Source organism: Triplophysa dalaica, chromosome 1 (assembly GCF_015846415.1).
Source record: "Triplophysa dalaica isolate WHDGS20190420 chromosome 1, ASM1584641v1, whole genome shotgun sequence".
Lineage (NCBI taxonomy): Eukaryota > Metazoa > Chordata > Actinopteri > Cypriniformes > Nemacheilidae > Triplophysa > Triplophysa dalaica.
In genome coordinates, this window is record NC_079542.1 from 2228001 (window position 1) to 2240160 (window position 12160).

The window sequence follows — 12160 nt, forward strand, 5'->3', positions numbered from 1 at the left end:
TGAAACCGGGCCGAATGTTATATCTCTTATATATGAGATTCCTCTTCATGACAGAAAGTGAACTGGCATGAGGTTCTGGAATAAAATTCACTCCTGTCAATCATCTGACAAGCAGCCGCCCATCACAGTGATTCAGTCATCCAGACAAATACTATAAATAATCACCATTTATACAAAGAGCTTTTCATTTTTAGGATGGGTTGTCATATTTTAAAAGTGAAAAGTCTTAAATCTAAAAAGTATAACAAATAAATGAAGGCATAATAAAATACTTCAAGTTTTAAAAAAACCTTGAAAAAGGATTCAAATATGTTAGTTTAATTTAACATGCTTTACATAAAATAATTGACAGAGAGATATAAAACAATTCAGTAAAATGCAAACGATTTAAGATCACAAATACAACTTTAGATTTTAAGAAACAATAAAATAGCAATAAAATGTATTAAAATGTGAGTGTAGGCCTACATATGAAAAGAATAAGAGCAAAATAAAAATAAATTAGAAATAGAAGTGCAGTTAATGTGAACCAGCACAGTGCTCAGGTTGTCAATGCACAGCTAAACAAGTGTGTTTTTAATCTGGATTCTACTGTTGGTGAACATCTGTAAATTCATCACACATGTAAATTCTGCTACAGACCTGCTGTGTCAAATCATAACCGCTAGAGGTCAGTGTAGCTCTCTCTTTACAATACCACATTGCCCTTTTGAACACTGAGCCTGTGCAAAGTTTACATTCCTCTAAAAACGTAATTTTACAATTTGGCATACAGAAGAACTATTAAAATACGAAAGTTAGAATTCTCAAATGGGACTTTCAGATCTTTAAAATGTTAATGGAAGATCTGTCACCTGCTTTATTGCGTTATATTAGGCATTTTCTTAAAATAGGAATATTCAATATTTAAATTTCTGTCAAATAAGCATCATTCAGAAAAGGATGATTTTGTGCACTGTCATCATCATTAACTGAGAAACAGATGGTGTTTGAACAGTTCTCATCCTGTGGATGTTATTCACATCTTTTCAAAGTAGTGTTGCGTCCTTGATATAAACAGATGGCCTCTGAATGTGAGATTCATTCAGAAAGTCTTGCAGCATCACACAACAGATTGTGTTCAACTCTCTCAAAGAAAAACTTTTAATGATTATCATAGAGTTGATACGACACGAGTCATTTAAGACTCCAGTGGGATCTTTTCAATGTATATGAGAGACATATCTTGTGGATTTGAGTAAATAACAAGTGCTCTTCATGCAAACGACAGCGAAATGAAAGTATGAAAGTCTGATTAAAATGAAAGCAGAATAATGAGAGTGTGTAAATCCAAAATCATAGAGCAGGATGTCAATCCAATGACTAAATCGTTTAATTCAAGGATGATTTTCTGAGGAAGCAGAGATTTTAAAATGGTGTGCTGTTAAACACTGTGTAGATATTCCACAGAAACCACCGCAAGTCCCTCAGAAATGTCAAATATTTTGTGCATTCTTTTGGAGGCAAAAGTCAAACAGACATGCCAGAATATTTCCGTCACTATGTGGATATATCAGAAAAACATGTTAAAAGACTCTGAAAGTTGACGTTGCCTTGTAACAATCAACCATCTCATGATTTAAATGCATTGATCAATTTATCTTTAAATGGAGATATTTATCAGATATTTAAATAAGATAAAGATCCATCACGTGAAGAGAAACAAGTTAAATCTTGCGGAATTTCTTTCCATTAAAGCAGGATTTCTAGACTAAACCAAAGCTAACGTTTAGAAAGATATTACATTTGTGTGTTTTATTGGTTTTCGATATTATCTGTCAGGTGAGAAGCATCGGAGTATAAAAGATCTTTTGGATAAAACAGAACAACAATCGATTCAGAGGTTTCGCTTTGAACTGGACACACCCACATCTGTCTCTCACATTGTTTGTGATGTCACAAAGTGTCTGGACTGGATCCATTCCTGTACTGGTGTTCATGACATCATTCTCACGTTGTAATGAGTCATTCGGCTCATACGGCTGATGTGATTGGTTGTTAAAATCCTGTGTGTGTAGAATTGAATGACCATGTGGAAATCATGTGCGGCTGACATGAATGGAAATGCAAAACAAAAGCTCTTCTCCTATAATCCTGCCTAAAGAAAACTGAAGTTAGGTGTTTGGGGGCTGCTGTCACTGTATGTCAAAAGAAAGTTTCTCTTTAGTTTGTAAACTCTTGATCCTTTCTGGCCTTGTTGTCCTTTTAACGGTGAAACTTCCTCTTTCACAGCGGGAGGTTTTGACATTATATTCATGTTCATCTGTCGCTGTTCGTTCAGCAGCTGTGAAACGGCATTAAATAAAGACCACGGACATTTGTCCTCTTGTGTGTCAAGGACGAAGAGAAAACACCTCCTCCTTACACGCTGCTTTAGAAGTAGAGAAAAAGTCGCTTTGCTGGCAACTCTTGGACACACACACTTGAAAATATTCACAGCGATGCCATAAAAGAACCATTTTTGGTTCCACAAAGAACCATTCAGCTAAAGGTTCTATAAAGAACCATCTCTTTCTTACTTTTTATCATGTAAAGAGCAGTAAGGTTCTTTATGGAACTAAAAGGTTCTCCAATGGCATCGTAGAACCTTTTGAAGCACCTTTTCTCATATGTACAGTATCCCTTATAAAAAAAGGATACTTCAAGCTTGTTTTTTGTTCCTAAAATGAAATTCAGGTGTATTTTCATGTATACTTTATGCAGTTAGTAAAATAAAATCTAAATCACTCCACTTAATAGTTCATAGAATGCATACTTTCTTAGCGTACAGTTGTAAACTTAAAGGGACAGTTCACCGAAAAATGAGGGTTCTTCCATCATTGCTCCCCCTCATGTCATTTCACACCTGTATAAATTACTTTGTTCTGATGAACACAGAGAAAGATATTTTGAAGAATGTTAGCTATTTTCAATTCTGTGACATCATTGACTGCCATAGTAGGAAAAATTAAATGGTAGTCAAAGGTGCCCCTGAACTGTTTGTGTTCATACATTCTTCAAAATATCTCACTTTGTGTTCAACAGAAAAAAGAATATATACAATATTTTTCCTACTTTGACAGTGTAGGATGTCATAGAACTGAAAATGGCTAACATTCTTAGAAATATCTTTCTTTGTGTTTGACAGAACACATACATTTATATAGTTAATGATGACAAAATTTTCATTTTTGGGTGAACCATCCTTTTAAGTACATAATTATGTTTTTAATTTGTACTGCAACAACAGAACTCCTTTATGTAGTTTATGAAGGCACACTTTGAAGAATACTCGTTCAGTAGTTTTTTGCATCAAGATTAAGTTTTGTTTAGTTGAACATCATACAGTCCATATCTATATATTCTCGTTGCACAGTATGTCTTTGTTATTTTTTTCAAATAAAATGAATATAACATTTTTATACTAGAAATAAACCTTTAAGTAGGTCAGCTTCCGTTTCACACATTTATTTACTGTAAAGTATTCCAGCTCAAGGTTGACCTGGTTACTATATAAACTCCAACATGTGCATCTATAGGACAGTATGTAAAAGTGAAAAAGCTTTTTTTTGATAGACCGTCGAATCAAGAGTAATACTTACTTCATTATACTTATATAGAGTACATCTCCATCAAAAGATAGATCAAACATGCGCAAAGTCAAGTATAGGTGCAAATTTCTGAGAAGTACACAAGTAGATTAAGAGTATGCTTTATTTATAGTTTAGATGAAGTAGACGAATAGCACACATTTTGAGCCATTTTGACGCTAAAGTGGAGTGAATGGAGGCACCCCGGTGTCATTTTTCTGTCATTGCCACAACATGTTTTCATCTTTCAGACAGATTTCCGGTCAGTGTGTGGAGGTGTGGGACTCTATTAGACAGCGAGCAGGAAATAACGAGGCCAGTTTCTCCTCATCTGATTCCTCTGTTTTCTGCCGTCTGTAAGGAGCGTTTGGGACTCTGTCGATAAGTAACAGCCAATTAAAAAGCGCCCCGAGGCGATACATTGTAACCGTGCGGCTGAGAGGGGTTTATGCCATGCGGTCTGGATTTGAAGGTGGACAGTTTGTGAATAATCCATCTGAAATAACTGCAGTCCTCAGCACTCACACACTTTCTGTGTCTGTCAATCTCTTCAGGTTCATGTGTCGAGTTTATTCTTTACAGTGTGACTTATTAATCCTGAATGATGATTGTGGATAAAGACTCATGAAGAGTGTAACTAAAGAAAACTCATCACATCGCATGTTTAATTCAGTGAGTAGCACACATTTTGACTTTAAGCATTAATGTTTTGTTCCTTGTTTACCCAGTAAATGAAACACACTTATCCTATGAGTTTTGAGGATTGTTTAGTTTTTAGGAAACCTATAGGACATAGTTTTTATAGTTACAAATGTCTCTTATAAGAGATGTGGCCTCAAGCTTAAATCATGTTGGATGTATTTGAGTGAATGACAGAGACAAGATAATAAAAGACATGGCACTGATGAAGAGCTAATGCCAAAAAACATTTTGCCGTTCACTTTTTTCACACCTTTATTGCACTTTTTATACACACTTGGCCTCTGTATAGTAAAAACTTTTACGTTCTTGTTTAGCCGATCTTGAACGTGAGCGGATCTGTTTTTACTCCAAGATTATCAAAGAGAATTCTCTCAAAAACCAAGTTTCTTTAACCATCTTAAAGGGATAGTTCACCCAAAAAACATTCTGTCATCCTTTACTCACCCTCAGGTTGTTTCAAACCTTCATCTCTTTGTTCTGTTAAACACAAAAGATATTTGTAAGAACGTTTTCAGTTTGGTGACATCATCCACTACCATAGTAGGAAAAAACTAATATTTTGTTGTTCAGTTTAACACAAAGTTAGATTTGTTTGAATAATTTAGGAACACTAACAGTTCTGGGTCATACAGGTAAGAATTGAAATGAGGGTTTCATTTTTGGCCGAACTATGACTTTAATATTCATATAAGCTTCAAAAAAAAAAAAATGCAGGGTCACCAAAGTCAGTGTATCCAACTTAACCATTTTCACAGAATACCACATGTTTGTTCAAGTTAAAATATAGGTTGCATGGTTGCTTTAAAATATTAAGTTAATTCAACTTAAAAATATTAGTTAACTCAACGAGTTCAGTCAACTTAATTATGGACCAGTTGCACAAGATGGCGCTGGTGAGCTCTTGAGACGCCATAGTCCGCAGACTAATTTGGGGTCGTATGTTGTTTCGGCTTTACGATCTGCTCAGTGATGTGTCATATCGCTTATATATAACTTTCTTCTTTTTTATCGAAAAACACCCGTATCCTCCTTTCCCACATAATTTTGTAAGACCGGAAATTAGTTACAAGTTAAAAATAAATCATACGTTTTTTTTACAAATATAAATATTCCTTTTTTTAAATCATAAATATCAAAAGTTTTCTTCAGGTTTCAAAATAAATCAAAACTTATTTTTTTAAAACACAAGGGTCACGAGGAGTCTCTCTCTCTGGTCACAGAATGAATTTTATAAGAAAATAAAAAGTAAAATCATGTGTACAGTGTTTGTGGTTTGAATGGAACAGCTGGTTGATGGGAACATGGCAGAATATTGACACAGCTGATGGCTCCACCCTACAAATGTCTCACGGGTTTACAAGAGCGTATCAATCATCTGCTGTTTAGATGGTGATCTGTAATTAATGCCATTCAGATCTACTGACTCTTCTGTAATACTCTTCAGCAAACGCAAGCTTTAAGCAGTATACATGATGCATGATAAAGCTTGCGTGTATACACGTGTTTGAACTTGGATAAACATACTAATTTGAATGAATTTTAGAATTCATTGTTCAGTACTCACAGACATGCTTCAACACGAGCTTTCATTGTGAGAAAGAACAGATGCAGACAATAACTAGATCTGAGTCTGTAAGCACATGTTTACTTTATTCTTTTTAACAGCACAGTCTTTATATTCTTCAGTTTATACTCGTGGACTCTTGGCTTGTACTTGACGTTGGCCCGCATTCAATAGGATGGTGGTAGCCATCTCGTTTCATAAAGGATGAAAGAAAGGAAAGAAAAATCCCTTTCTCAATTATTTCTCTTTGGAGATTAAATGTAGAGCAGTTGAAAACTTTTGCTCAAGACTCACAATCGTCTCAGATATTTCTCCTGAGAAAAAGAGTCAGAAGACTCATAGTTCTTCAGCGGTTCTACATTGCACCTCAGTTCTCCCAAAGAACCGCTGAAGATCCATATAGCATATGATTACGAGTCAAGAAGCACTTTAAGTGTTATAGCACCATTTATTTTACAGTGTACAATCTACATTCATTTACTCATTTGTTTTTTTAACAATTACACTCTCATTTGTTTCTGAGCAATTTTAGGAGAAACATTTGAGACCAAACTGAGAACTCCACCAAATCTGCTTCTGGTGAGAAATAACATTTTCCTCTGGGAATCTCCAAAGCATAAACATATACAGTGAATTCAAGATGGAGGATGATGTCTGTGAGATGATGATTCAATAGTGAAATCGTGTTTGTACCTGTAATGTATGTGTGCTGTTTGTTGTTCCATGAAATCTAAATTGAGTTTTGGGGCTTTTCAACATGCTAGTCTTAAAGGTGCTGTGTGGAGTTTTTAGCAGCATCTAGTGTTGAGGTTGCAAATTGCAACCAACTGCTCTCTCCACCCCACCCTTTCACTTCAGAGGCCGAGAAAGGATTAATATGTCGTCACATTTTCGCTTCTTTAATGTAACGTATTTACGAAACGCATTAGGTATGTATGCGTTTCCATGTAAGCATACCTGTTCCTTCATAGATAGAAATAGTAATAAAAACATAACGCTTCATTACGCAGGGTCTTTATACACCTCTGAACACATAGTTATTTCTATTATTTTGCATTTCTGTCAAAAAGATCCCCCCAAGAAAACTACACATAGTCCTTTAAGCATATCCATAAATTTGTGCACTTCAAAACATTGACAAAATTCAAATCATTAAAAGTCATGTTGTGTTTAAATTGTTGGCCAGTAAAAGTGCTAATATTGACCGTTACAGTATGTTAGAGAAATGATTTCATGTTACTGAATACCTGAGATCATACAGACACTCAGTTCACATTTCACCGTCAGGTAAAGTCTGTGTGTCCCAACTTCACTCAATGTATAAGCATAACGGTGTATAGAAGTTGAGGAATTCATATCCTGGGCTCAGATTTGCCCTGTGAGCCTGAGGCAGGACCTGAATGACTCATGTATATGATCTAAAGGTCTTCATGAATGGGTCGCTTTACAACACAGAGTTCAAAGATTTTAGACAAAGAGCAGGTGCTGGAATATCTCACAGCCTCTAGCTGTATTTACACAACCATGAGCTCTTCATACCGACAATAAACCTTCTGAAACTATTTTTTTTGGAGTTTCAACTTAAAAATGGTTGCCTTGAAATTTTAAGTTAATACAACTTAAAATATTAGTAAACTTCATTCATTTCTCGTTGACTAAACTTGTTACGTTGACTTAATATTTAAAGTTGAAATAACTTAAATTTTTAAGGCAACCAGGTAAGGTCTATGGCCAAATAGTTTCTGATGGAAGTAAAGAGAGTTAGATACGGAAAAACAGTGTAAAACAAAGTATTAACGAAAGCATTAGGCGGTGTCTAAATATTCTCACCTTCCTCAACATTTTCAGTTCAGAGTTTCAAGCCTCATGTTCCAATGAGACATGAAAAGTATAATAATTACACATAAGTTTAAAACCTGAATCATTGCAGGATTCTAGTTACAAAGCTATTTTCAGATTGAACATAAATTATAGGATGGCTTAATGTTAAATTTGGCATATGATTGCATTAGAAACATTCCTGCCAGCTGGCAAAATGCCACTGTACCAAAACTGCCTCAAAGGAGCGTCAGCTACAGTAGCCAGATTTCACGAAATATACAGGATTGAATTACATCAGGACATTGTTCCCACTTCAAAACTATGATAGCAAGAGTCTCTCTCTCTCTTTCTCTCTCTCTCTCTCTCTTTGGCTTGTCTTTAACTGTGCTCTCTCTCTCATGGTTTGTGGTTAAATCTCGTAATAGAGGCTTTGGGTGGAGATGACAGAAAACCCTGCAGGGTCAGAAATGTACAGAGTTTCTTATAACTCTTTTTCTTCATTTTGACTCTGTATTTAGCAGAATTTAAACTGGCTGATTATGCTCAACTGAGTGGAATAAGGAAACTGTGTGTAACCTCAAGATTTTTCTATGCTTCTATGTAGTTTGTGTTAACAAATTAAGTTTTAACGTTGTTTTAGTTTGTCAGTTCTCTGGGAATCTAATTGTTGGGCTACAGATTTATTTTTCTAGTGTAGGACAATAAAGAATCAATATACTCATATTACCATATCAATAAATAAGAAAACAACAAAACAAGATCTCTATAAGACAAAATAATTTGCACACTAGCTCTTTAATAATCTATTGAAGCTGTATGTACTGGAAATATACAGATATCCTATTCCTGGAAATGTCACATTTGAAAAAAATCATTTTACACAAATTGTGTTTTAGTTTATCATTTTAAAAGTGAATTTGCATTTCATATTTTTAGCTTGTCTGTAGACATCCTCAAAAATGCTGATACTAAACATACAATGTCAACATTCAGAATGTGAACAGAATTTGTACATGGTGAAGTTATAAATTTGTTTTTAAAAACATTCACATTTTTTTGAGTCACAATTTTGTTGGATTAAAATGAAAAATGTATGTACATTGGTTGCACGTATTAAATTATGTTTACTCAACATAATGTTCAAGTTGCCAAATTTTTGGTTGTTAAACAAACATTATTTATTTTTATGTTCTCTAGAGAAGTGGAAAAAAAACCTTTCTGTGTTTACTTTGGTAGGGTATATGAGACCAATTTTCTTTTATTGCACTTATGCTTTTTGTTGTCCTTATGTTGATCCAATTGCTTCCATTGTTTCCCTCATCTTTGAATGAAGTGTATGCTAAATTACCAAATGTAAACGATAACAGTTTTAGTTGATTTGACATACAATTTTCTTTAATCTCTAATTAAATATTAAGTAGCTGGAGTATTCAGGAAATTTAAGCTTCACATGTAACAGCCACCTCCTAATCAAATGTAAGGCTTTTCTGAACAATGGTAACCACAAAACGGAAAATACAACAAACTCCTTTGAATCTCAAAGATAAATGAACGTTAAACACTAAGAAGTAAAACAACAAACATAAACATAAAAACACATAAAACAACACTTCATTACGAAAATAACTCTCAAAATGCAGCCTTACGCAAAGCATGCTGGGAAATGTAAATCCTCTGCCTTGTTGTAACAATTATATGTTGACACAACGCAAATAATTGATGTAGTGCCAACATGAAGGGATAAAGTTACATAAATGAACCTGAAAAAATCACGTTGTTTCCAAATTTTTACAAAAATGGTGTTGATTTTACTTATTTAAAATAATCAAATTTGACAAGCAGCAAAAATCGTTTTATTCGGTGCCACCACTTTTTTCTACATGATAATAATGGTCAACTATCAATATAAATGAAAACATAAAGATGTGACATCAGAACACAAGCTTGTGCCTATATTTGATTGTTAAAAAGAGCAAATATGGAAAATGTTCACAACAATAAAGTTGGATCCAACATGTGTCCAGCATACACTGCAACTTTAATACACCACTATACTGAGAAGAATGCGCTGTGAAGTATTGTGCCGTTGTCTTATCCTGTAGGGGCAACACAGTCCAGTTTTACAATGCGGCTAACAATAGCGCTGATCTAGTTTCCAGTATATTTGTGTTGAATACTTACTATTTCCCAGTTGGCCTTCGGGGTCTCAGACACTGCGACTACTCAGGTTGCAGAGTTACTCGGTAGGTCAAAGCAAGAAGAAAAAGATGGAAATGTTCATTTTCACAGGCCACATCAGTTACCTAAATTTAGAAAAGACCCATTATTTGATACGGCAACATCACAGATTAACAGAAAGAAATGGACCAGCAGAGCTTGACACAAACATTGAATGCACTGTATTAAAATAACAGCAGTGAAGCGACTGAACTAGAAAATACATGAGATAAAGTAGGATAGCTAATGCAACACCAACCGCATTATTTGGCTTATCGGTCAACCGAAAAACAGCTAATTCAGCGTGAAATTGACTATATTTTCTTCACAGATGGTCCTGTTACTAAGGTGATTCATTCGTTCATGTCATTCCAATGAAAAACACGTTTGTCTTTCTAATCTTTGACCAAAACGCTCCATTCTCATGGATGTTCTGCTCTTCTGTCATTCAGACTGTTTAATGCTGCTTTAATCAGCCAACCACTACACCAAACTTATAGCAAACACAATAAATTAAACTTATATACATTACATTTGACACTTTCATTCAAAGCAACAGTGCCTTCAAGCAATACATTTTAATCAGTGTGTGTTTCCATTTCTGTCTTTTTACTACAAACTACACTACTATTCTACTATAGTTAAATCATGGTAACCATGACTTTTGTAGAAAAAAAGACATGGACTTTCGGGCACTGAACACGTGTCTTTTGTACGTATAATATTAAATGCGCTATAATTTGAGTAAATTTTAGGCAACAGTGACATTCATATAACAATTAAATCACATCTGTCTCAATTTTATATTGCATTTATACACAGCCAGTTTCCGGGCAGATTAACGACGACGGTGATTAAATGTAAAAGTTGAAGGCGTCGGTGAAGTCATTCAACTATTGACGTTCCCACATTTGACTTGGATCTGCTCACTTTGTGTTTCGAAGGGCCGCGACGGCACGTTCTCCCGGTCAAAAGCACCTCAAAGTTTTCGTGGCGACGCACGAAACGTGCGAAATCTCTAAATCACGCTTGTTCTTATTCAACACGCACAGCGAACAAAACCTAAAGCGCAAAATCTGCAAAGTTTCCCATCAGGGAACGGTCAATTGTGTCTGTCCCTCGGTTTCCAACGAGACGTTTGCGCTCGAAAAGAACCCCCCCCTCCGGAACGCTGATGGTACAATCCAATGCACCTTTTGATCATTCCAGCAGCGGCGGCGCTTCAGTCTGACTGACGAGCATTTCTCTTCCAGCTTGAGTTGCGGTGTAGTGATTTGCGCCTTTTTACATCAACTTATCATTCGCGTCGTGACCGAAAAGGACTACAGAGGCGTCAAACGATGGTTTTCAAAGAGTTATAAATGTAATTCAGTTGATCCGAAGGCTGTTTATTCAGAAAATCACGCAGACACAGGACGACTGAGGGAGATTCTCCACGATGAGGCACATTGCAGTTGTTTATGGCAGTCTTTTAACTTTAACGCTTCTCGCTAACGGTAAGTAAAATATCATTGGTTTCCATTGAGAAGTAAATATAGTAATTCTTTGGAAGTGCGGGGAAAACAGCTCTGTGAAAACATTAAAACTGCGCTAAAAGAATGCAATAAACCGCACGAGCGCAGGCAAAGATGTTCCTCCTCAAAGAGTTGCAGCACGCGCAAAGAAAACAAAACTGTGATCGCGAATCTCGATCTATAGAAACCGCGATTCACACGCAGTTTTGCGATTAAATCTATTGCACGGTTGTCGCTAAACGTGTGTTTTGTTTGTGTGTGTGTGTGTGTGTGTGTGTGTGTATGTTTTTATAAATAGTTAAGTGTAGCGAGTTGAGGGAATATGTGCATTTGTTCACTGGTGGTAGATAAATGAACTCGTTTTGTATTGGTAAGGGTCAAGTTTGAAGTTTTTGCGGCGTAACACATTAGTCATCTTTAATATATAGATTTAGTGACTCGTAAAATAATAAAACCACAAGTTGAGAGTCAACGGTGTCCGCTCGCGCTGCATTTGGAACATGTTGGAACAGCCGCTCACTGGAATGCAGCGACTTCAAAGCGCGTGCATCGGCCTTTTCAAAGACAATATTTGGGTTGTTCTCAACACCTTTAAAATATAAACTACAATAAAAAAGCTTCACATTCGCACGAGTTTATTTTTCTGTTGATCACGGTTATACACATACTTCGCAGGAGAATCGTATTTTTTGTTGTTGAAACATGTCATTTTCAATGTCACTTCCAGATCATAA

At 35.5% G+C, this 12160-nt stretch overlaps 1 protein-coding gene across 4 annotated transcripts in view; it reads left to right on the plus strand.

Moving 5' to 3' along the window:
* The first annotated feature begins 11120 nt into the window (after positions 1–11120).
* The window catches only part of lrp4 (low density lipoprotein receptor-related protein 4), a 72935-nt gene continuing 71895 nt past the window's right edge, over positions 11121–12160 (plus strand). For all 4 annotated transcript variants that reach the window (XM_056749215.1, XM_056749234.1, XM_056749225.1 and 1 more), the window contains exon 1: positions 11121–11408. In XM_056749215.1, the coding sequence (XP_056605193.1) occupies positions 11351–11408 (58 nt within the window). In that variant the 5' untranslated portion in view covers positions 11121–11350. The remainder of the gene's footprint in view (positions 11409–12160) is intronic.